The sequence below is a fragment of the Thunnus maccoyii genome, chromosome 15 (genome assembly GCF_910596095.1).
Source record: "Thunnus maccoyii chromosome 15, fThuMac1.1, whole genome shotgun sequence".
NCBI lineage: Eukaryota > Metazoa > Chordata > Actinopteri > Scombriformes > Scombridae > Thunnus > Thunnus maccoyii.
This window is the reverse complement of record NC_056547.1, coordinates 22,774,152-22,801,208: the sequence shown is the minus strand read 5'-3', so window position 1 is coordinate 22,801,208 and position 27,057 is coordinate 22,774,152. Positions and strand designations below refer to the sequence as shown.

At 39.8% G+C, this 27,057-nt stretch overlaps 1 protein-coding gene and 1 pseudogene across 2 annotated transcripts in view; one reads left to right on the top strand and one right to left on the bottom strand.

Moving 5' to 3' along the window:
* Positions 1-162: 162 nt before the first annotated feature.
* Positions 163-6,681, bottom strand: LOC121913523 (annotated as a pseudogene).
* Positions 6,682-8,597: 1,916 nt separating this feature from the next.
* fhod3a (formin homology 2 domain containing 3a) overlaps positions 8,598-27,057 on the top strand; it is a 60,923-nt gene continuing 42,463 nt past the window's right edge. For both annotated transcript variants that reach the window (XM_042435733.1, XM_042435732.1), the window contains exons 1-3: positions 8,598-9,187; positions 14,456-14,565; positions 19,291-19,358. In XM_042435733.1, coding sequence (XP_042291667.1) covers positions 9,023-9,187; positions 14,456-14,565; positions 19,291-19,358 — 343 coding nt within the window. In that variant the 5' untranslated portion in view covers positions 8,598-9,022. The remainder of the gene's footprint in view (positions 9,188-14,455; positions 14,566-19,290; positions 19,359-27,057) is intronic.

The following is a 27,057-nucleotide window of genomic DNA, read 5'->3' as shown; positions in this document are numbered from 1 at the left end:
ATGTGTTGTCGAAGCAACTGACTGAAAATGAGGCCAATGTCATTGTAAAAATTTTATCCAGCTTTTTACAAAAGATACAATCAAATACTGTAGTATTATTGAAATTCCATGTAGATTTAATATACTTTTATCAATTATATATTTTTTAAATTTATAATAAAAATATCTCCATTTGTCAACACAACACACACAAAATACAGTTAACAATCTCAAAATTAAACCACTTCAACAAACTAAATTTAAACAGAGTAAAGCAGCAGAAGTTCCATCGAATAAGTAATCCTGTTTTATTGCACTGGCCTCTTGTTTTGAATAAAGTACACATAAAATCTTAGCATCCAAATAAATTTCCCCCCATACACCCCAAAACAGTTTAACATCTGCCTTATTTCTGACTACACTTCTGACTCCTTTAGTTAGAGAGAAATGAGACTTCACATCAATAAAGCGGCAAAATCCAGTGCAATGTTCTTGTCATTTTATGACTTTATGGGTGCGTCATACAGCACATGTTGATTTTGGCAGAGATAGTGTTGAGCTCATGTTTATTGATCATTTTCTCTCAGCAGTATCTTTGGAATAATTTGTTCAAAGCAAATCCTGAAATGAAAAGACTGAGGACTCCAACTAAGAGGAAGATAATGATGTAAACACAGTAGGACAGGGTTAAGTGTCCATAACATGGTGGGTTGCCTGCGAACATGACAAGAAAATCAAAAATGAAAGTATGATACATTCAGAAAGGTTTTAATTGATATGTGTGTACAATAACTAATGACAGCCATTCAACATACTGAATTTGGATTCCAGGTGAGGTACTGTATGTCAGTTTAGCGTCACTCCCCGGAAAACAAAAGCACACAGAGTCACCTGCAACACTCAACATACTAGATGTATAGGGAAAACACTGATAATAGAGCATTTTTTTAATCATTATGATGCCTCCCTAAAATGTTGTAAAAATCATACATCACTGAGAAAAGTCCTTGGGTGGCCGGTGTTGACACTCAGCCCCTGAATGACCTCTGACCCCGAGGCCGTACTGTTGAGCTTTTGCAGCATTTCATCATAGTTGCTCTCTGTAATGGTCCCCTCAGCTTGATCAAATGCATTCCGCAGCATCATGATGTTTCTGAAATGGGGAATTCAGGATATATAATGTCATGCTATTGCTATATAATAGTAATGCTATTGCTTCAAAAAAAAAAAAAAAAAAAAAAAGATTATTTTATTTTGCCTTGATTAAGTAAAAAAAAAAGTAATATTCATTGTAAACACTCATTGAGACAGGCATCAAAGTGCTCTGTTTCCCAGAAGCTAATAAGTGAGTAGATAACGGTGGCAACGTAGGCAGAAATACAGCCATTAATAACAGAAATGATAACAGCATCTTGCCCACAGTTGTTTCTAGAAAACATAAAAGATAATAATGTTCTTTAAATTTTGCAAAGTAAATAATTTAAGAAAATCTATTAAATGTAATATGAAATATTATATATACTTCATGGCTCTATAAGCACTTACATGTACATAAACATGAAAAAGAAGCAAACCGCTTTATCTATTTATCTCCACTGATAAGATTAGCTGTTAACTTATAGAGTCGGCTCTTAACATATATGATGACCCACAGTAGCATGTACTGTACTTACTGAACAAGGTTGCAGCACGAGAAAGAGATGAGACCTCCAAAGGCCAAAGAGAAGAGTAAAAAACTTGAGCTCCTGCATCCAAAGATGTTGATGGGTTCATCAACTCATGTAGCTAGAAATCGACAAGAATATCGTCAGAGTGAAGTATCTTCCATCCTTATGATAGGTATTTAGGTTAAAAGATAGTTAATATCTGGTGTGAAGAGGAACTTGAATCCCTCAACTGATCCTTTAAGTGTCAGTCCTCTAACGAGGAAGATAGTAGGGACAACTCATGGCAGAATGGAGGTGATGTACACAGAGGAAGAAGAAAGACAAATCTCAAAGGTGCAATTAGCTCCATTTTAAATAACACAATATTATCTTTAAATAACTGGTGGTTTATGTAAGAACAAAATATGGTTAATTGCACAAATTGGGAGCTTTTATCTCACACTAATGGTTAGCACTTGTGTTTCTCAAAATAAAGACTACATTTACCATAAATCTGTTATAGACTCCACAATATGAAGAGTGGTGGTTTTAACATTTTGGGAAACACACTCTGTTTTCTTTACAAGAATGAGATGAGAAGAGAAATCTCATGTCTTAGCATTAAGTTTGAAATATAAACTTTAGGCTGGCTAAGTCCCGACCTCCACTCTGTTTGCTAAACTAAGCTGACAACACTCTGATTCAAGCTTCGTTCTTAACACAGAGACTCTTGGAAAGAAGCAAATAAGCAAATTTCTCAAAATGTTGGACTAATTCTTTGACATTGTGTTGCATAGTGTAGTTCATGGTAATTCCACTGGTGCATCTCAATCAATGTGATGATTAATTACATGCTAAAGCTGCTGCACAGGTGTTTTCAATATTCTTCCTGATTCCTGATTAGTCCTCTACTGACTGCTCTGCATTGACACCATGTCAGCAGAATGGGAAGAACAAGGAAACTTGTATTAAAGGATATCACATGTATATTCTGACTTTTGGTACAGTTTGTTAACATGTGAAACCAGACACAAACATATAGGCCCTTTTAAATGAGCTGAATTCATTCTATCAATGTTAATATTGGATTTCATTTAGATGCAACTGCCAGCAATGGTTTCCTTTGTAGCCACTTTACCACTGGTTTGTTGACACTTCTCGTAGTTCTTTTCACTAAGTGGGACATATAGGACATATAGTCACTGTCAGAATTTCCTGATCTGCTGATGTGAACATTTTTTTTCCAACTCCTCTGCTCATAATGACGGTCCAAATAAAAGTGGCATATCATGAGGCAAGATGGGACAATGTCTCCCCATGGGCTTAATGAGGAACTAGATCTATCTTGTTTCATCTAAACCACTATTGTAATATATGTGTATATAGTTCTTTATATTGTGTATTTTCTGGATTGTCATTATTACCTTATTTTGACATATTTTTGGTTATTGAGTGAGCTACCTCCAGACTACATGTTTTTTTTTGGCATGTCTGCCTCTTACATATATTGTCTATTGTGCTTGTGTTTATTATGCCATTAAGCTATATGGCAACATGTCTAATATTCTTTATCAATAATGCAAGCATCCCATTATTGTTAGACACAATTGCACAGTATGATGTACTCATTAAGGGTGTGCCCGAATACAAATACGTTATTTGGCAAAGCACAAATAGTGGGGTTTTTACGAATATTTGTTTCATACAAATATTTTAAAAATTATTTGTTTTTGGGGAAAAAAAACAAAAAAACATGTAAAATACCAGCGCGCAGATCGGTTACATCACTATCTCAGTCTCTCTCCTCTGCTCCGCTGGTACGTCTGTCAGCAGGTCTCAATGAGGGGAGTCACATCTCCCTGCTACATGACGCACATTTCCTAACTTGGACATCACTCCCGGAGTTGGGGGTGTTCTCCAAAGATAAATCTGAGCCTTCTGACACATGCTTCATGAACAGTCTTCATGAATACTCATCGTAACACTTTAATTTTCTAAAATTAAAAGCCTAATAAAAACAAAAACAGGATTTTTAAACCTCTTCCCACCTTTATTCGAATACAAATACAAATACAAATAATTTCGCTGCCTCAACAAATACAGATACAAATACCGGGCCTTCTGCACATCCCTAGTACTCACCATGTTACCTCCTGCATTTTCTTCATTTCTAGTGACATTAGCATAAATGTCTTGATGCTGCCTGAGTAACAGTGCCAAGCTTGAAATGTGTTGCAATCCAGACTAGCTGCTGATCCAAGCCTTTTCTGTGCTCTTCATACTATATAATGCCTTCATTCATGCACATATTGAGCATACTGAACTTTTTTTTGCATCTGACAAGTCCCTTCCTTTTTTCTCGAGGAACAGACTGACGCATCACAGCAGGGAAAACACAGGTGGAACCAGTAACATTGATTATGGTTGCATTTCCAGGGCCAAGCTAGCTCCCTGGTTTAGTGGGATACTTGATGTATAAGTGAGCCATCTTTGCTGTTATTAGTTACACCTGTGCTTGTCCTGCTATCACAAGTCAAAATGTCTGCCTTAAAAAAGGTACAGAACATCATATCAGCAAATTCCAAGAATAATAAAAGTGTCCTGACATAACAGGTGCAACAAAATTAACAAGGAAGTAGAGGATGTGTCAATCATACATCTATACACACCCACACAGTCCTGCCAGTCAGTCAGAGGTCTAATCAGGAAAATAAGTGAGAACACCTGTTTTGAGGTTTCAAAATGCAGAATATATGGATGTATAGGGGCTTTAAGATGCAGTATATTAGAGTAACCAAAGCTTTTATTTTTGGTGAGATGTATTGTACTTACAAGGCATGAAGAACGCTGCCATGTTAGACACATTAACCTTGCCTGTAGTCTCAATCCCTCTAAAGCAGCAAATATAGAGCGCAGTCCAAGCAGCAACCAAATGCAGACTTCCAGCCTCCTACATAGCATCTGAGGTGTTCAGCGTCTCTCTGTACCAGAAGTAGTCCACTGGAGAGCTGTGTTTGCATTCTGAAACTGGATCTACAGGGATATGGAGGGGTGAAAATTGTTCATTAAATGTTAGACTCAAATTAAAGAAATGTTTAAAAATTGTACCCTGCCTGTGAGATTAGGATTGAGAGGACACTGGCTCTAGGGCAGGGGGCTCTGGGATGAATTGAAGAAGTACAACACAGAGTCATTATAGTTTTGTATTTTTCATTAGTTTTCATTTTTATTTCGTTTTTAGAGAAGAGAAATTTTCTGTATATTTTATTTTAATGTAGTTTTGTTTCAGTTGGTTTTCATTTTTTCCCCCAAAAGTCTAGTTTTTATTTTTATTTCAGTTAACTAAAATGTTTTTTCACACTTAGTTTTAGTTTGTTGGTTTAGTTTTAGTTAAGTATAATAAACTTGGCACCACATCAGTCAAGCAGTTATGGTGATGTTGTACATACCCACCAAGAATGACACTGCCATGAATAAAAAACCTGTAGCAGAAAACAGATACCTCTGCAACAGACATTTCTCACAAATCTTTTTTTTTTACCTCTGGGTACCAGGTTCAGATGGGAATGAATAAACTTTTAAAGTTGTTAAGTTTGTTATCCAAATCCTTAATCTATTGAAAGGAACAAAATTTCAAGCTAGACTAACAATCAGTCATGTATTCACGCCAGCCAAGTAGGGGTTAATTGCAGCGCAAACCCCTACCCTGCACTTCCTAAGGTGTTGGCTGATGGAAAACTCCAGGTTCAACAGTGGGATGCCCTCCAACACAAGCAGGATAAGAAAACCAATCATAAAAGCACCTGTGGACACACCAAGGTAAGCTCAGATAACTGGAAAGATAGGTAAGATGTGTATGTGGCTGCATAGAAACACCTGGTTTACTGTAACCATATGTGATCATTGGAGCATGAGATATATTTTACAACAGCTCAACACATTAAAACAATCTGTAATTTCTGCCTCATAGCATGTTGTATAAGGACTTATCTATCTTTATTATTGTCTCAATAATAAAGAGACAATAATATCTTTATTATTGTCTCAATAATAAAGATAGATAGATAAATAATTCTTTTTATACCCAGTCATGTAAGTCCTTCCAATTCATTCTGTACAGTTCTCAATCTCTCCAAACTTATAATGTCAAAACCTTCATAGCAAGACTCTGCATACAGTATAGCGGCATCTAACAGAAGGGATCTGAGCTTTCATTATCTTCATTATCATGTATGACCATGCAGGTAGAGCAAACTCAGGGCTGAAAGTTCACTCTGCTGTCAGGACTTCTTTAGATAGCAGAGATCTAAATCAGCTGATATGAAATTGCTGAATCAGACATCAGATTATGATCCTTATGATTAATTGTTTTAATGTCTTGAGGAAGAGTTGTGACATGTTGGATTGTTGCGGCGTGTACAGAGAGGTGCCTATCAGATTCAATCAGTAGTAACATGAGCTAAATGTTAACCATTTGAGATAAAGTGCAGACTCTCCTGAATGGCAGCTTGTGTTTTTACCTTGACACCACTGGGATTGTTGGGAAATCAGGTTTCTACCTCTGAGAGGTTTTCAGTTTATTTCATTATTTCTCTGTACAGCAAGTTTAACATGAAGACAGTCTCCTTCCAGATGTTTAGTTGTAGCTTTAATTCAGCCTTTAATTACAACACCTCTGCATTATTTACTTCAAGTCACATTTTCACCAAAACAGAGCATTTTGTGGATTACATTTTTACCAGTCTGAGAGTGAATGTACATTGGAGTGTGGTAATAAGCAACCTATTAAGATGTTTTCAGAACCTACTGTAAATGTGTGACTACCGGCAGGATTTCAGTACATTTCTGCAGCAAGAGTATAGTAACAACAAAAACCTATCAACAGACCTACATCTGACTCACCAGGACGGTGCAGTTCTAATAGAAACTCTACAACATCACTATCAGATAAGGAAGCATTAATTATGCGCTTATGCCCCACAGCATCCTTGGGAGAACACATGTGTTCAAAGGTTGCTACAGTGCAGTAGCTGCTGTCCAAAACAAATCGGTACATCCTGTCTGTACTGTGGGACAGATGGTTGCTAAGACACTCTCAGGATGCAGTACATTTGTGCTGAAAAGCCAGTGCAACTCTGCCAAAGGAGGGCGAAAACCAGCAGAAAACCAGCACACCTTTCCCTATGTTCCTAAATTCTTAAATATCTATTAGAGTAATTTAGGATTTTTAACTGTCAGTTGTCATCATTGCCTAAATTCAGGATTGCAGTTCTAAGTTTAAAGGTTATGGTTTGGATTTGGTGGCAAATTATATTAAAAGTACCAACCCTGCCACATCACTCAACTAATGGCCTGATATACCACACATTATTTCATTCAAGCTGAAGATCTACTGTAATTATGCACAGTATAAAGTATCAGTCAGGGATTATCAGTCATGTTTAGACTAACACAGGCTGATAATCCCTAACCATGCATGCCAAAGAATGCTAGAGAGCTAGAGATAAGAGAACATACAGTGAGTGGTTGTCAGAGCATGTGAGGAAATCTTTGTACTTTCGGCCTTACTTTACAACCAGCTATTAACTTAAGATTCATGCTACTAATAGTGATCCTACCTCATATGTGAGGGTGATGTGTTCTTTTTCTTGGTTTGTTTGTGGTAAAACTAGTGTCTTTCTGCCCTCCAGTGGCACAGTAACAGTAAGGTGATCTCCACTGCTCCCTTATGGATTTAACTACATATCACTAATAGATTTTGCTCACGTGCACAGATGGTGTTTACAGAGGCACAGACAAAGGGCCTAGTCATATGATAAATGGACTGCTTTTATATAGCGCTTTTATTCAAAGCACTTTCCGATTTGCCTCTCATTCACACACGCACACACACACTAACGACAGCAGACTGCTATGGATTGAACTGCCAAATCTACAATTTGTGGACCAGGTTAAGGCCTATCATAAAACCTCAGAGTAAAGGAAAATACAAAGAGCTCTCACTCTTCTTGTGTTTCCATCTGCTATAAATACAAAAGTATGTTTCTATTTGGGGGCATTTATATAACTACAAAAAGCTGTAGAGTCCTGGGTGTTATTATTTTGTTTTGTACTCTTGTGATCACATAAGGTTTATTTTCACACAATAATTTCACATAATAATTTTATGATTTCATCGTGGCCGCCTCAAACCACCATCACAATTGCAAGCTTGTGACATGATAATCATTTAATCAGCCACAAAAATTTAACACTGGCAGATTACACCATCAGCATCTGCAGCTGCAACCAAACACAAATTCCTCAAGTTTCTTTTGAACCCCATAGTGCCTGTAATGTCAGTCACATTACAGTGTAGAGACAAAACATTACAGCATACTCAGAGACTGACAGTGTACCTTCAATATACAGCAAAAAGAGGAAAGACCACATTAGTTGGCACAAGTAACAGGCGTACTGTACCACCTGTATTGAAATACTTGAGCCACAGGAGGGCGTAATTGGTTAATGTTGCACTTTGAATTGCAGGAAAAAAACTTGCCAGCCAATATTTTTCCTTATGTTACCCTTATCTAAACTTGTCTGTTCTACTCAATAGAGCACTTTAGAAATCTTAAATACTTTGAATAGCATCTTTGACCACATTACTGTAGTAAGCTATTTCAATTAAAATCACCATAACATTCTACATAGACTAATACTTCACACTGCACTCATATCAATAGTTTATTTAGCCTACCTTATTTAATTTATGGTATGTTTACTTTATCTCTGCTTTTGCCTCTTGTCTGATGTCCCTGTGGCATCTTACATAATAATTTTATATTAACGTATTTACATACTTATGGTATTCTTCTACAAACATGTATTACAGGGTGATTAGTGCAGTTGATTTTCATATATGAAGCCACTGCTAAGCCGGAGACTGTGATGTGAGGGGGGAGGGGGAGGAGGGAGAGATGAGGCAGAGGGGAAAATAGATATGGGGGGGTGGATTTACTAGGACTCAGACAGACAGCAGACCGGCTGTCCCAAGCTGCGCTGATCCTTCACTCTCCGGCACCAAGCTGGAGTCCGCCTGCTGCCTCCCCTTTACCACTGGCCACCTGCCTCTCCGAGAATAAAACTGCGGCATCAAAACAGCTCAGAGCGAGCAAAAACCAAAGCAAGGAGGCAAGACAAGATCCCGACCGGCTTCTTGTGCCATCTTTTCGGCATCCCTCCCCCCTCCTACTGCGTGTCCTACGGGAGGACAGGCTGCGCACTGGGCGCACTTGGAGACCCGGAGTTTGTTGTCGTTACCAGGACAGGAGCGCTCAGCAAAGGGGACGCATAGCTGGTACAGCTCTCATTAAACCGGGCTTACGGCTCAGAGGAGCCACTTGCATGGATGCACCATGGCCACGTTTGTCTGCAGGGTTCAGTTTTTAGATGATACCGATCCGTTCAACAGCACTAATTTCCCAGAACCGACTCGACCACCGCTGTACACCTTCAGGGAGGATATCCCCCTCATCAACCAGTTAGCAGGCATCCACCGGCTCCTCAAAGCTCCACACAAGGTAGGATTACCAGTGTGATAAGAAACTCACCCTAGAAATAACTGTCAGAGGAATATCATAACAAAACTGTAGCCTTATAAATAAAGATATGTAGTTAATGCAGCAATTTTATAGTGATATATTCCTCTAACAAACTAGAAACTCAAGGACAACTAACAATCTTGTTGTGAATAATCAAGGATTCTAATTATTTTTCATGACTCAGATTCAAAGCACACTCTTATGCAGGTTTAAAACAGGACTACATGGCTTTATTTTGCGACTGCTGTTTTTCTTTTGAAGCCTACTGCAAAGAAACTTCTATACCCTCCATTCAGAGGCTATTTTGAGAACACATGCAAGCACAACTGATTGGCTCCCCAGCCTGAGGGATGAAATAAGGTTGCAAATGTTTGCCTCGAAGCCTACAGCAACAGCAAACGTGTCACTTCACTTGTGTTAAACTCAAAATATCCTCATTTAAGCCCGTACACATACATTTGCCTTGCTGAAGTGCCCATAAGCGAGAGCTTATGGGCAGAACCCCCAACAGCTCCAAGAACCCCTTTAGCTGTGTCTAACCTTTGACCTCTCTCTTGAGGGGGGCTAAAAGTAAGAATACTTCCCTGTGGGGATCTCCGAAGTGCCATATTTTCTTATTCTTATTGTCAAAGTGAATAAGATGGATTTATTGGTGTATTTCTTTGCACCCTGCTTTGCATGTCACAGTGACAGGTGGTTGCAAAGGCATTAGTGCAACTGGATATATCCTGAGTTGCCTCATTCATCTGCAAGTGACAGTCATAATGCTCAGGAGTCCAGCAAGGAGCCCGAATCACAGATGATCAAATTTAGTGGGAAGTGTCAGATTACGATGGGTGTGTGAAAGAGAGGAAGAGAGATGTCACTTTCAGTGAATTTCAGAGTTTGAAGCAACCAAGAAAAAAAACAAAACAGCAACACATTCCTCTCTGGCCAGGTTGACTTAGGCACACAAACACATGAACACACTCACATACAAGTGGAGCAGATATGTGACCATTGAATTATTTATCTGTAAGTAGATGATACACAGTTCAAGCTGAAAATGTTGATTGAAATTAAAAAAAAAAAAAAGTGAGATGCAGAGAGTGAAAGAGTGAGTTGAACTCTTGGCACACAGCCCTGACAGCGCACCAGCGTTCAACAGCAGAGTGGTTTTCCAGAGCAGTCGATCTTTTGCTGCCCGTCTTTAAAAGCCACAAAACAAATGAAAAGTGGCCCACAGCACAGAAAAGCTTATGATTACAACCTACACACGCACAGATGGCACAGCCTGTGTTCGTGTTTGCAATTTTGTTCACATCAGGAGGACGACCGTGCGCAATGGCAACTGGATATTGAGTTTAGATTATAGGGATGAAACTGAAAAGTTGCACATTTGCCCGTCTCGCTGTCCAGATCTCGGAGCTGACGCTTAAAAAGCTTGAATGTTATTATATTATTGGAAAATGTCAAGGCTGCTCAGGGTTTGACAACTTACTGAGCTGAGCTGTTTGAGCTGTTTAAGCTTTTTCTTTGTTAAAAACAGTCTTTCTCTCTTTTTGTCTCAACCTCCTGTGCTCTTCTCTTAGAAAAGCCTGAGCCTACTGTATTATTATGTTGTGATGGTAGAGCTCTGTGTATGGCTGGCTGGGCTACATGTAAAGTATAGGTCACTTGTCCCAGAATTCCTGTGGCCGGGGCCTGGATCACCCTGCAACACTTTGTTCTCCTCACTTTGGCTGCCGTGGTTTTCCTGACCTCTTCCTCCATCTCCATCTTCCACCTCTCTGACCATGCACCAGTTCGTCCTCTCAAACACAAACACGCATAAACACACACGAATAAGGTCAGGCTTACTTGCCAGAGCTAAATCAGTAAGTCACTGATTTGTGTGCATGGGATGTGTCATTTTACCCAAACTGCTAAACAAAAAAGTTTCCTTTTGATATGTTCAGCTCAGCGCAGAAGCTGTGCAGGGATAAAAATTCCCTTTCCCCTCAAAAACAACAAAGCCCAGACTTCACAGCTCAGCTTTTATTTCATTACCAAAGGGTTCCCATTAAAGCAACATTGGGAGATTTAATAGCCGTGTAGAACACACCCTCTTCTGCGGGCTCTGATTTTGACACAAAAAAGTTCTTAAAAACTCATCGTCTAAGTTACATAAGGGCATCGTTAACAGTCGACCCACCATGATTGCCAGCAGGCCCGGTGTTGTTTTAACGTGGAAGTAATTACTCCCCTACCCCCTTTTTTCTCTGCTTCACTCTTCTGGGAGAATTTGATTAAATGAGTGTAAAGTATACTAGCCACTAAGTGTTTCCCTGGCCCGGACTGGAGCCTTGAGTGTGAAGAGCTTGCGGTTCCTCTTGGAGCCGCCTCCCTCCCGTCTCCGTCCAGCATGATGTGTTTTGTTATGTTATTACTCCTATTACTGAAACGAAGTGTTTTAGGAAAGAGACACCCTTCGGAGGGTGTGCTGTTAACGTATTGTGTTTCAAAGTGGTCCGGGGGCTCACTTCTCGCTGTCCAAGCAGTATTTATATGATTGAGTAATGTGTGTAGATAAAGCAGAGATGTAAGAGAAAGCACGGAGCTGTCTTGCGACATGTGTTAGACAGAATGGGGGATTTTTAAAGAGATAAAGAAAGCCTCACTCAAATGCTGAAAGAGGATAAAACACACGGTGGAATTTTGATTAAAGTGCTGAGTAATGTTGACAGATTGGGCACAAGAAATGCTTTTGTCTTATTTCAACATAAAACCAGGGCAGTGGGACAGGGCATGATTAACCCCCCTCATTGTTTCCACCCCCCGCTACTTGGTGAAACCTCAATCTGAGATTTAGCAAATCTCATATGCCATATTGGCACGAAAAGTGTGAATAATAATGGTAATGCACCAGGGTTCCATAGTGGCTGAAATTGGGGATAGACTGTACAGATTGACCTTACTTTATGCCTTTTTCATACTGCTCTGGTTTTTTAATAGAGGGATTGTAATCTACAAAACCTTAGACAACACCTCAGATACGACAAATCCTGTCAATATCTGAAACCAAGTGGAACAAGCAGGAGTAAAACTAAAAGTCTACAGCCATTCTCACAGCTCTATGAGACTGTACTCGAGGCTAAATGCTAACACTTGTATGTCAACATGCTCACAATGACAACGCTAACATACTCATGTTTACTAGGTGTAATGTTTACTATGTTTATCGTGATAGCAGGCTACATCTGCTAATTAGCACATAACAGCACATACAGCTGCAGCTTATGGGAATGTCATTAGTTTTGCAGATAATTGGTCATAAACCAAAGTATTGCACAAATTGAAATTTTGACCTGATGATGACACAAGAAGAAAAATCAGAGGGTCACTTAAATTATTACAATTCATCCTCTGGGGAACATGAATGTCTGTGCACAATTTATGGCAATCCATCCAAAAGTGGAAAGTGTGGATCAAAGCCATGGACTGACCAACTAACTGACAAAGATTACCATAAATAGGGCCGTGCTGCAAGTGTAGCTAAAAATCTTGATTTAAGATCAGTTAACTTGCTGATTCCTTAGTTTTCAACCTCATTTTGCTGTCAGAAAATTGTCATGTATTTCCTGTTCTCTCCTGACTATATCAGAATTAGACTACCTTAGGAAATATGGTTACGATTATCTTTGTAATCAGCCTAACTGACTAACATTTTAATCAGGGGTGCGTCTGATAATTGCGTGTTTCGTGTTTTGCCTTTTTAGTGTTGTGGATTAGGATTTGGCACGGATTAATAATGTGAGTGGGTGAGGGGAAACTGGTGCAGGACCCTAAATCACCTCCTTTGCTCATGTCCTGTTATTTCGTCTCTTCACTCTGGGATCACTTAAAGAAATCTAGGATAGTAGTAGTACTGCAAAGTTCTTCTGCAACGTGGATGACAATCAGCTTCTCCTTTGTAACACTGGCCTTGGCAGCACCCCCCTTAAACTCCCAGCCCCTGCGGACACGCCTACCCTTGAGATCCTGTGTGTATGCTGCCTCAGTGCAGAGTAAATATAGCAAGGTTATATTTATGCCGTGAGTCCATCCGACAGTCCGTCTCTCTGTTTCTGAGTGATAGGGAGGGAAAGTCAGAGAGCAGCAGCAGGTCTTGTGATTTGCGGTCTCTGCTGGTCAGAAAGTGTCGTCATGCTGCTTGACTGGACAGGCAGGGGGGCGTTTCGCAGCACACCAGAGGCCAGGCTAGGTCAAACCCACTGATACCACAGAAGTGCTAAATGCTAATTCAATGCATGACTCTGATCTCATTCACATATTGAGACATCAGCAGCTTCAACAAAGAGTTGAAGAGCTCATAGCTGATTGTAACAATAAGACCGATGTATGTTACTCTTTACGAGTTGTTGCTAGGATTTGCTCCTCGCACCTGCTATCAGCTTGTGACTGTACTCATAAACCTTAATGCCAGTGGTGTGCAGATATATTACTGTGCACCTGGTCTCAAACTCAGCAGGGTTTCTCATTACACAGCATAGTGGGTCAATTCTGACGTAGGCTGCTCCACAGTGTTAACTTAGATCATGCAATCGCAGATGGCATGGGCACAACAAGATTGGTCTGTTCTTGAGAAGTGAAAAACAGAGAGTGTCAACAGATCTGTCATATGCATAAATGTACATATATAAATTTTAAATTATTTGTTTTGAAATTACTGTAATTTCACCCTAGACATACATACAGAGACTCTCATATTGTACACAACAATATTTAAGTATCATATTTCTCACAGATGTCATTTAAATACACTTAAAGCTTAGGCCAAATCTGTCTTACTCTCTCTCCGTGTTCCCCTCTGGTTTTAGTTTCATGTTTATTTATTGCTACGTCTCTACTATTTAATTCCCTTACCAGCTTTGTAATGCCGAAAGCAGAGCCACATTGCATATGGCTCCCCCTCCTTTCATGGACCACTGTACGCACTCATGTTCAATCCCCCGCCCTGTAAACTGGCTTCATTTTACGGGCTCAAAAAAAAAGGGTGTGAAACACATGCAAAGACGTAGTGAGGGAGCATTAAAAATGCCACCGCGTAGTGCTCAATCATATTTTCCATCCTTTTTTTAGGTACAAATGCCAATTTTGAGTTAGTGACTACTTTTAGCTTTAGTGGACACCCATTAGTTTTGTAGAATCAGTTTGGATCTTAGTTCACTTCTGTTTCCGTCATTAAACCAGTTGTATTAAAAAAGATTTCTTTATTCCTTTCCACAGCTTGATGACTGCGCACTGCAGCTCTCCCACAATGGCACCTATCTGGATCTGGAGTCCTCTCTGGCTGAGCAAAGGGACGAGCTGGAGGGCTTTCAGCAGGATGACACAGGGTGACTGATTCACATTTATACCCTTTGCAACAACCAGACTTGCACTCTTAACTGTTAAATCATCTCTAACCATTTGAGACAAAATGATGAGTCCCCGTTCCCTCTCTCTCCTTCAAACACACACACACATTTTTTGAGTTTCTTCATTCTTATAAAATAGGAAGAATCACAAGCTGCTGGATATGGTTTCTTGGAAGCAAAAGTTTACGGAAAGTATGAAGTACTCTGGAAAACGGGACAGATGTGCCCTCCCTTCCACAGTTACAGCTCTTCTCTCACTGTAATAATTGATATTCTGGTCTTTGTGGCAAATTTTCACAGTTCACAAAGCTGTCAACTTTACGTGCTGAAGGGAGCAGCATGATCACTTTGTAACAGTACTGTTGTGAAGTATTTTCAGTCTCTCGAATCTCCTAGCAGCAGTGCTTATGCCTCTCTTGGGTTTGACAAGAGAAATGGAAAGTGGAAATCTGTTACTAAGGTTCAGGGTTTCCCCCAGGACACTGTTTGGCAGAGGTGATAAACTACCTAGGCCTACCTTCTTGTGACCAATTTGGTTAATAGATTGTGGCCTGAACAATAGCCTAAATATTTGGTATTTGCTGTTTGAAATAGCACCACAGTGTCGCCTGGCTAGGTTAGCGTTAGCAGGTATTTAGCCTTATCAGCTTCTTTTTTTTTTCTTATTTAACTTGTAACGTAGAAGTAGGCCAACTAAAGTAAATTTTCGGTCTACATTTCTGCTGTATAAGACAAAGGATTTAACAAAGAGCCAGTGTTGCTTAGGTCCAAAATTTAATTTATTGTATTTGTTTTTTTTTCCTGATAAAATGTCTGTCAAGAAAATGTATGTCATCAATCTTATTTCTTTATTAGCAACATTAAATATACACGTAGGACTGGGCAATATATTGATATTATATCGATATTGTGATATGAGACTAGATATCTTCTTAGATTTTAGATATTGTAATATTTTGATATGGCATAAGTGTTGTCTTTTCCTTGTTTTTAAGGCTGCATTACAGTAAAGTGATGTAATTTTCTGAACGTACTAGACTGTTCCAGCTGTTCTATTATTTATCTTAACCCACTTAGTCATTATATCCACATTACTGATGATTATATATCGATATTGAGGTATTTGGTCAAAAATATCGTGATAGTAGATTTTGTCCATATCACCCGGCCCTACAGGCTAGCAAAACAGAAACCCAACTTTACTGTCTTCATGCCCTATCCTACCTTGACACATTAAAATATGGCACAAACTGTGAAGCTGTGAAAACTAGAGTCTTACGTAATTAATTGTAATTTATTTTATTTTATTTAGTTTACTTTTGCTTTTTCCTTTTATTTCTTTATTGATGTATTATGATCTGTGCACTGCCTCGAGCATATATGGTCTTGTTACTTTTGTTGGGATATTGGTAAACCAAAGTGTCACTTAGCTGACTAGGTGTTGTAACTTTACCTAACTAGCTTTGTAGTGAACAAGTAAACATGATCTACATTCAGCAGATTTAAAATGATCAGTGGTGAATTAGTTAGTTTCCATTATCAGATATAAATCACAATGTTATAGATGTTGCTGTTGCTATAGTTGAGTCACAAGTTCAGAAAATCACTTTGTTCTCAGCTGTTGTTCAGGGACTGGAACATGGGCAGCATTGTGTCACCTGAAAGCCCTTTTATATACACAAAACATTGTGACAAAGACCTCAGAGAAGCACACAGATGGCAGCTGTTAACTGGCTGCGTATGTATGTGTGTGACAGTGTGCGTTTGCGGACAGTTGTGGTATGTTGATCTGTTTGGGGGCTGTGGGCGGCAGTATGATAAGTGATGGCAGACCCACAGAGCCGGGTTGTTCTCTGTATCTGTTTGTGTGTGCTTGTCTCCATGTGTACATTTATTTGTTTGTCTCTCTATCTCTGTGTCTATGTGTGTGTGTGTGGGGGGGGGGCGGGGGGGTGGAGTCTTTGTTGTGCTCCTGCTAAGCCATGTGACAAATGATCGACAGGTGAATAAAGGCATGTGTTGTGTTTCCAGAGTGGCCGAGATCTTGGAGAACTGGTTGGATTGGACTGGCCTGTATGTCATCCTATCAAACCTGACTTTTACCAAGGTCATACTGTACTGACAGAAGGAAATGAGTCACACACTGGGTTGGATTTGACCCTCTGGCAAAACATCACAAAGATTGAGGATGGATGCTTCTTACTAAGCCTGTCCTGTCCTCCCTTTGTCGGACGAATGCTGTTTATATAGTGTCATAAATGAATAAACTAATCACACTCAACATCTCAGCCTCACACACCACATCTTGTATTTGTGCTCTATAGAATGGCAGATTTTGACAGCTGCTGTAATATCTTGAAGGTGTACGTAATGCCATAAACTAAACATCAAGTTGTGGAGGAAATTTGGGGAGAGACTAGCTTCTCTAATCTTGCAATAACCACAACATTTTTGCCTCATTTTTATGCATAGCCATTACAATGGGCTTGTCTATATCATGTTATCATGATGATTTGCTTAAAGACATAGGTCACACCTATATTTCTGGAGCATCTATGAAGGACTACATGTCTGGAAACCCCTATCTTAAAAATGCCAGGAATTTTATGAAGCGCAAATTGGTGTCAACTGAATTTCATCCAGAATTTATCTTCCCACACATCAAAAATGTGTCGTGATTGCAGCTGCGGTATGACACTGCTCACCGCACTTGACAGTAAACAAGCTCCTCTGGTGGTGAGGACAGCTCAGAGTATGCTTCCACTGAGAGAAATTGAAGAGAAAGTGCAACATTTTCACCTGTCATTATAATATTTAAAATATATTTCAATATAGAGAGGAGATTTGGAAGTGTATAACAATATTTATTGAGGTTAGGAACAAGAAAGTCCTTGGTGATTACTCCCTCAGTGCGAAGCATCTTCATTAAGCTTGTGCCCATATGAAAATATAAGATAGGACAGGATCCTGGTGGTGGTGGAGTGAAGCCAGCAGGTGGTTGATGGGAACTTCCAGCTGAGTTTCCACGGACATCCTGGAGGTCATGGTGGTGATGGAGAGGTGCTGGGTTGCACAAAAGTATGTCTGAAAAAAAAAAGAACAGGATCCAGGGATTGATGTGTGTGTTCAGAAAGATAATTAGTCAGGTATTGTGATGTCGGGATTGTGAATGTAGAAACTTGAAAAAGGAAGTGATGAAGAAAATTAGACCAGGAGGAAATACTAGACATTCAACCTTGGAGGAATAAAGGGAGAATGTGTGAGAGAAGAGCTTCCTTATTAAACATTCAAAGCTTTATTTAAATAGTGATAAATGCCCTTTTTGAGTAAATATATATGTAAAATATATATACAGTATAACTAATGTCATACTGAAAAGTGTATTTGTACTGTAGAGAGGTGCCTATGAGATCATGATTATGCCATTTGACCCCATAGACACTCAACAAAAATTAACCAAGATAGCCTGATATTACTGTTTGACATACTTCAGACTACACGAAATACATGAAAAAACATTTAGGCTTTTCTATGTAATCTCTTCTTGATAAGTAATGTAATAACTAATGTATTATTTTTTCATTTCCATTCACTGAGCCTCCCCTGAAACAGTTTGGAGCCCCCCTGGGGAGGCCCGGACCCCGCTTTAAAATTCTCTGGTGTAGATTGAGTGGTGACCCCAAACAACCCTTTTATATCCTCACAGTTATAAATTCTCTAACTCTCATTCTTTCTGAGTCTCTGCTTTGACTGTCATTCTCACACAATAGATTATCAGCAAGGTAAGACAAATGAACTTGTTCTATCAGCATCTCAATAGGTGGTGTTAACATTTTGCTCTATTTCCCAGCAAAGCAGATAACGCAGCTTAACAGAAGGATAGGAGGCCAGCTGCTGTCTTGTTTGGGTGTGTGTTATCCTTACTGCACGTTGTGTATAATGGGTGTTTTCCAGCGGTGTGCGTTATCAGAGCAGCGCTTTCTCTGCTTGGATTGGATGCTATCAATATGTTAGCGATGGAAGTCAGTGATGACAGATTTGATGATAACAGCTGCATTTTGGAGAGAGAGTTTGAGTTACGCTCAAAATACCATCATACTTTATGTTCATGTTTATGTTGTTTTTTCCACTGGAAATATGCTGCGTATGAATATGTGCTCATTGGCACGATGGTCGAGTGTGTGGAGGTTTGTGTGTGTGTACATGTGTGTTGTGTCTGCTCCTGCCGTTCTGCTGTCTGTCCTCAAGGCACAGATGTGTATCAGTATAGGGGCACAGACCCAATGCAGGCACACTTATGCTTGCTCACTGTTTGCACCTATCCCATCATGCCAGTGCCTCTACATTATAAAATAGGTCCATCATAACAAGTCCTTTTGTCTTGTTTTTGTTGACACAAGTAGCAGAATGTTATTTTCCTTAAAGCAGCAGCCAATAGGATGAGGTAATTGCACTTGCTTTTCAGTGCAGGGTCTAGAATCAAGTGTGAATATATCTTGAACCCAGACAGATCACTCCGTTAGTGCCAAGAAAATCACACTTGATTCCAGAAAATACAAGTTAATTAGCTTTGGCCATAAGTGACATTATTTTGCAGCAACCTGTCATTATACTCAGCTGCTTTCATCAAATTATTTTTCAATCATCACTGATTTTGTTTACCGGCTATTAAGACAAATTCTGTCTCTCTTCTCTTTCTCTTAGGTCCAGAGGGAAGAAGCACAGTGTTATTTTACGAACCCAGCTGACCGTCCGTGTACACGCCTGCATCGGTGAGTGCTATGTGACATGTTTATATATGTGTTTAACATGCATTTCTCCCTGGACACACACACATGCACAGTCAAACACATCAGCGAGCTTGAGAACGCAGTGTACCACACGTTTAGATGGCTGTCCAGGGGTTTACATGTGGGGGTTGGAGACCTCCCACTCTGAGGCAGGTTGGACTGTTGCGTGAAGTCTTCCATATTATGATTGGGTCAAAAAACTGCATTACAATGTGTGGAGGGAGCTTTTACATGGCTGAGAGAGAGAGAAAAGGGAAGGGAAGCTCTGAATGTAAGCGTGGCTGTGAAGTGAGTTAGGTGTTTTAAGTGTTATCACAGTAGCACAGTAGCTTTTCTCTTCTGGGGCTGGTGAAGTATTCACTGTGTGATGCCCTTGACTCTTGTCAGTTTGTAATGATGAAGAGGAGGGAGGGAGGGAGAAAGAGAGGGAGGGAGGTGTGAGTACCATTGAAAGTTAGAGAGTGATGAAGGTAAAACCTACCAGCAAGGTAGAGAAAACTCTTATGACAACAGGAAGGATAAAGTTAGAGCTGAGGGAGAGAGAAGAGATAGAGAGTTGTAAGGGTGGCATACTTTTATGCAACACACAGCCAACATTTTCTTTTCTTCTCCATTGCTATGTTCTTATCTATATCTTAAAAGAACAAGGCAAGTTTGATAAACTACAGATCATCTGTTTATATGAGAACACAGTCAACAAAATCATTCGTTTCTCCGTAGTAAATCATTGGCACCTGTCCGTCATATAACATAACATTAAGGTAGCAGATGGAGAAGAAGAAGTTGGTCAGTCAGTTTGGTCCAGACTGCAGCTATCAGATAAGTTGCCATGAAATTTGGTACAGACATTCATGGTCCCCAGAGGATGAATCCAAGTGTAAATCTAGCACATTTGCCAGAATTAGCAACTTCATTTGAAATGATTTGTAATCTAGCCTTACAGCTGCTACAAGATATTATTTTCTCTCTCTGAGATCTTATTACTTGCCTACGCCTATCACATAATCTATATTAATGATCTAGAAGAAACAGAGTCTACTGAGAACGCATAGATGATGTTGGTGTCTGTGATCTACTTTTTAGTAAGTTGGCCAACAGCCTAGTCTCACAGCAAGCAATATATTCCTTTTATTCGTTTTTGGTCTTGTCTGTCTCAAGAGGGTCTTTACCGGCCATTCTCTGTCTTCACTTCAGCCGCTCCATATCAATTAAAATCACCCCACTCTCTCTTACTGTCTGTCCTCTAGGTCTTTGTGTCTCAATCCTTTCCTCTATGGAATAAAATTAGGGTCATATGTACACCATGTATGAATGGGTGAAAACATTTTGTATCAGTACATTCAAAAGTGTGAATGTGTAAAAACGTTTTGATCAAATGAATTCAAATGTTTGAATGCGTAAAAAATATCTGAACACATAGATTTGATTTTTGAATCCATAAGGAGATCTGTAGCTGTGCACGACATTTTGTGAACAAATGAAAAAGATTTGTACAAATAATTTCCAATGTGTGAGTGCATAAAAAAAGATTTGCAGTTATGAAAAAGGTTTGCAGTTACACATCTATCTGTTTGTGGATGAAAAAAGTTCACACAGAACTCAACTGTATGTATGAATCCCAAGTTTACAACTACGTATCAAATCTACAAGTACAAATCAAACCTATGAGTACAAATACTTTTGTCCCACATTTGATGCTTCCTCCTGAGTAGCCAATGGTGATGCTCCAAAACGCTGGGAGTGTGTCCACTGAAGGCGCTGAAAGCACAGCCTCTGAACCTCTGAACTTTTGCTCCAAGGGTGACTGCCAAAATGAAGCTGCCAGCAAACTCTTCAGCAGACAAGTGTTCACACTGAACTCTATTGAAAAAATGACAATTTGAATGATGATGATTGGTGATGGATCGCTTGTTAACTAGTCATTTAAGTTACATTTTTACTGCAGTAAGTCCACATTTACCTACAAAATGATATGATCCATGTTGCTTGTCCTACACCTACAATCAAGGCCTATTTTAAATTGTGTATTTTTATATGGGAGTTTGGCATGAGCATTGCTAAGTTCAGAGGCTCAGAGGCTGTGCAGTTGGTTTGTACTTTTAGCGCCTTCAGCAAACACAGCTCCAGTGTTTCAGAGCATCTCCATTGGCTATTCAGGTGGAAATGTCAAATGTGGGACAAAAGTATTTGTACTCTTAGGTTTGATTTGTACTCGTATATATGTTTTTACACATTCACTCATTTGAATGTACTCATACAAAATGTTTTCACACATTCAGATATGGTGATACACAGCTACAATATATATGACCCTAATTTTATTCCATATTCCTCCACAACCTGTCTGCATGGTCAACATTCTCCATGCCAGTGATAGCAGTGCTAAATCTGGATGCCAGAATCAGGGCCTTTGAGGGATTGGTTGAGAATGTGATGAGGTGAAAGGTCACTGGGAGTAGAACATTAAGGAGCGAAAAAAGCACATAAAAAGGGACATTAAGAGACGTTTTTGCCACATAACTATTCCCATTTTTTTTTTCCCATTTTAGGGATTGTACACCTTCACTTGGTTTTCTGATTTACTGCTGGACATATGGCTCCCTGACTTTCTTAGAATAACTGCTTGCTTAAGTACCAGGGTCAGCGATGTTTGAAACAGACAAGCTATACTCTTAAGGGGATAAGAAAACCTGACCAGAGTCTGCAGCCACCTGCTGCATACATATACAGTATGCACACACAATGTGCACAAGTATACGTGCATCCACGAACACCACATTTCTCTTGTCATCCTCTAACGGGCCTGAGTGAATGGAGTGAGTAATGGTGTAAGCTAAATTTTTCTCTCACACTCATACACATGTAATACACACACAGGCTTTTATGAGGGATCTTCCCATGCCTCATCTTGGTTTGAGGAAAACCAATGTCCCTTTTTAGTACAATTTGAGAAAAAACTTATTATTAAAAATGAACTTCGCATCATCACCATATGAGATGCATTTCCTTTTGAAGGGCATGACTGAAACTCAAATTTTGCCCAATGCCAAGGCTTGATGACAGAGTTTACTGACTGTATTGACCACAATCCAGATTTCATTCAGCATAGCACAGATGCTGGGCAGCAACCAAATCCTGACCGGAGTTGATACTCTGGAGTGGCGGTTTTGTAATTCTACTGCATTAAACAGACACATAATCAGATAGCTCAAGCGAGTCCGAGTGATCCATTCACTTTAGAGATCCACTGACCAATTTCCAACCCCCTCTCAGTGGTGCTTCAATGAGTCGGTTCAGCTGTCCACTCATCTACCCGTTTAACGCTCTGTAATCCTCTGGGGCCTTGACCTTCAAATCGCTTGAGTAGTGGTCAGCATACTATCCACTAAATGAAAAGTCTGTCACAATCAAGGATACAGATTGCTTATAGAATCAAGTATCTGTGACTCACAGTTAGTTGGTCAGTATGGTGCTGTAGGATCGCATGTTTAAATTAATGGATTGCTGACCGTGCCACATGCGTGAGAAATGTTTGGTTTTTGTGATTAAAATGCAGGAAAGGATCAATTCCTTTCAGATTTTCCTAATCTTACTCATCAGCATTCAGTTGTGACTGGTGAGGATCAGGATTTGATTGTACTAAGTTCAAATGTCAGGCAGATCTCAGGGTTTTAGACCTGGCTTCTTTAGTCAGTCATTGATCTTCTCTCAAGGCCACAAGGTTGAAAAAAAAAAGAGTATAACTGTATGAGAAACACAGCTCTCCTTGGCATTTCTTGGCACCGCTGCTAAAGGAAAGATCAAATTACATGCCATCTTGCCAATTTGGGATTAAGGATGCTCTGTGATGCGTGTATGTGTGAGTGAGGGTGTGATAATGTGTGTGAGTTAATGGGGTTTTCTGTTGTATATGAAAAGGAGGACTCATTGGCATGGTCAGCAAAACAGTGACTTTGTCTGCTGGTGTAAGCACAACCCTGCAGACAATGTATCTGCACTGGAGAGGTCTTCGTGGCACTTTAGTGATCCAGGTTTTCTCAGCACCTACCAAGAAATTGGGGTCAATTTGACAGGAATTTTTCTTTTTTTTTAAATGCAAGGCGGATATCCTGGGTGTCCTCAGCTTTAGCCTCATCATTTTCCCCATCTATGTTTATGTTTATGTATGTCTGTCTCTTTTTTTTCTCTTTTGTCTTTCAGTGTTTACTTGTGTGCCCTCTCTCCCACATTTCCACCCTTTTGTCTTCGTTGATCCCGTGGTCTGCAAGTCCTGTCAGAGTGCCAATCAGAACCTCCTGTTTAAGGGTTAATTTTAGCTGTCTCTGTTGCAGTGGAGTTGTTGTAGGCCTTAGCTGACGGGCAGAGAGAGGTGGTTCAGGGGTGTGGGTGAAGTGGAGGTGTTATCTTTAGAAAGTGTTGACAGCACAGAAACATGCAAGGAAGGCAGCACAGTGCTGAACCTCTACTCACTTAATGTTAGAGTTATAGGAAGCAAGATGTGACAAAAAAGGGTTGATTGAGGAAGATAGAGGAAAATTAGAATGAATAATGTTGATAGGTCGCTGAAATTAACTTAACTTCTCTTGTACTAGTATTAGACATTTTTTCTGCACTGAACAGTCGTGTATAGCAAGACTAGAAGTCTACAGTCCTGACAGCAGCATCAGTGGCACCTAGAGGCATCAGTTTACATTACACCACACAATATGGAAGCTCTGGTCAAAACATGTGGGCATGGCCATGATTTCATTTAATTGAAATTTGACAATTATGTCATGACATGTCTCGTGCAAAGTTGACATATTGGTTAGAGGGCGATGCTAAACCAAAAGTGTCCAAAATGGGAGAAAGGTCATTCTCTGGGGGGCATGAACATGATTAGTAAATTTCATTGGAATTTGCTAATTACTGTTTAATATTTTCTCTAGAAGAAAGTTCAAAGGGTCACAGATATCCGGTCAGTAGTTCATGAGATACCTTGTCATTAACCAGTGTGCTTATGAAGAGTAAAATTTGATCTGACAGTGATGCTAGACAGTAAATGTTAGCAGGGGTCACCAATAAATGTTAGCAAACAGTTGCCTATTTAAGATAACGAGCAACATGTTGCTTTAACATTTATTTGGAGTATTTCTGGCCACCTGGTGCAATTAAGTCCAATATTCACTCTTCTTTTTGGTCTGTTTTGGTCTTAATCAACTCATGAGGTAAATATCTGGCTATTTAGCTGCTAAATATCTACTCTGTTCATCAGCTAGTAGCTAACTTTGTATGTCTGCTGTTTAGTGTCAACTAGGTATAGTCGGTTTTTAGAGCTGTTTTGTTGAAAATAGCTGCCTGTTGTGGCTGAAAACTATAGTTATGAGAACAGTGAGACTGAACCATAAAGTTGTGGGACAGAAAACCAAAACAAAGGCTGAAAGACGCTATAAAGCTCAATATAGCTGAGGGGAACCACAGAATGGGATGATAAATCTCCGTGGGTTAATCACCACAAGCTACACCTTTTTCATACAAGTAGTCATGAGCTATTGTTTATATAAAATTATATAAATTATGCTTTAATCTGCTCTAAGTATTATTTATAGTTTTGAAATTACTTTTTATGATAAAAAGATCAAAGTAAACCAATGTCACTTGTGTGTTTTCCTTCTGAGTCAATCAACCGTGGATGTTAGCTTTTTGTTGGATCTCCATTAGCTACTTTGTATATTCTACACATGACATAAAAACACAATACAAGACAATAACATATTGACAAAGTAATAAATCCAAAGCCAAAGTTAGACAAACACTGTAGCTAAATAAGCATGATGAAATGATAAAACCAAGTATAAACCTGCTCTGCCTGTACACAAACTGTAATTTTCTAATGTGTGCTCTGTTTTAACAGCACATTACTTAACAAGACGTTTTCAGAATCCCAAAGCTCTTGTTTCCCATGCGGCCTCATTTCCCAGCATCTCCTGAAGTGAAAGGATATGCAGTAATTAAATACAGTTTAAGTGATCAAATATAGAGAGGGTATGCTGTCTGACAGGTAAAGCTCCCTGTAATGAGTGTTACAGCAGGTGAAACAAAAGAGCTGGAGGGCAGAACAAAAGACCTTGCATGTGTTTTGGAGCCTGTTCAATCCCTTGGCACTTGGCTCTGGAATTTAGACCTTTTTCAAAGAAATTTGGCTTCTATACTGTTGGATTTCGGCGCCCCAATTATCCGTCTCTAATCACCCCCTGCAGTATTGTAAAGGAGAGGCAGGGGTGGGAGGTTGAGCTGGAGTGAAGGTTGACTTGCTTTGATTTTCCCTGGTTGTGCTGTTACATAACAAATTAGCAGCTTGTCGAAAAACCGAGTCGAAGACTGTGCTCCATGTTTCCTTGCTTCTCTCTCAGATATTTTGAGGATTCGAAGGCATCAGTAAGCATTGCACAAATCACAGTCTTTGTAAATATAAAAAGAAGTACTCGTTGTCGCTGCACCGACGGGGGTGCGGTGATAGTGACAGCAGTCTGGCCTTGAGATGTTGCAGAAAGAGACAACTCCAGCTGGTTCTAACAGTGATTTACTGTGTTGGTGTCCACCCCCCCCCCACCGCGCTGTAGGAGATAAGGCCTGGTAATGGCATGGTGTGACAGGGAGATAATGCTTGTTGATGGGCAAGCTGGGAGGGGGGCAGTGGTATAGGACATCTGTGGCTGTGCAGTCGTAAAAGTCCAGACACATTATATGGTTTCGCTGACACGCTGCTCTCTAATATCTGTGCTAGTCTCAGACAATGTGCTCTAACTGCTTTTCAATCTGGCATCATTTCTCCTTCATCCTCTTATTAGTCTGCTTTGTGCTACATTGCATACACTGGTTTCATTCAAACACACTCCACCTCTGTTGTTTAACTGCATTTCTTTCTTTTCCTGGCTTGCCCGCTCTGCTCTCTAAATCTATATTTACTCTGCTCAGCTTCACATACTGTTCGTGACTCTTTGTTCTCATAGACACCTGTGGCTTTGGCTCAAGGAGTTGTGCCTATGATCTCTCTGCGTGCACGTGTGTGAGTCAACAAGGATATTTCGCTATGCTTATGAAGTGTTTGCGTGGTCTTTGACAAGTTTAGACCTGTCACTCAGTCTTTTTTTTTATCTCTTTATCTTTACGTGTCCATGTTTTCTGTTCCACTGTCTCACCATTACCTGAAATCAGCAGTATATGCATTCAGAGTACTCTTCTCTTTTCATCCCAGAGAGCAAAGCAAGAATGAGAAAATCACTCAAATAGTTTCCCCTTTACCCTCACCAGCAGCTGAAACCCTGAGGAGCAACTGAGAGCATTGCGCCCACATGAGTCATGCCTTACTTACTGCTATGGGAGATGGAGAGATGGGCTGATGAGGCATTAGGGATGGAGGTGTAGAGCAGTGGAAGGGGTGGAATAATTTTACAGCAGTAGCCGCTGTAGAGAAGACATAACATGCATCTATCCTGCAGCTGTTGTCCATTCCTACTGCAGTAGCACTCTTCACATTGGCTCTTTTACTGTAAATAACTGGCTGTCTGGTCTTTCAAACAGTTTAGTAGTTGCATAAGTGTATAAAAGTGGAACCTTTGCAACAGCTGCATTTGTAGATTTAAATGATCTTTTTAGACATAAAGAGACCTGGATAACAACTCTACATATTGCACTGATT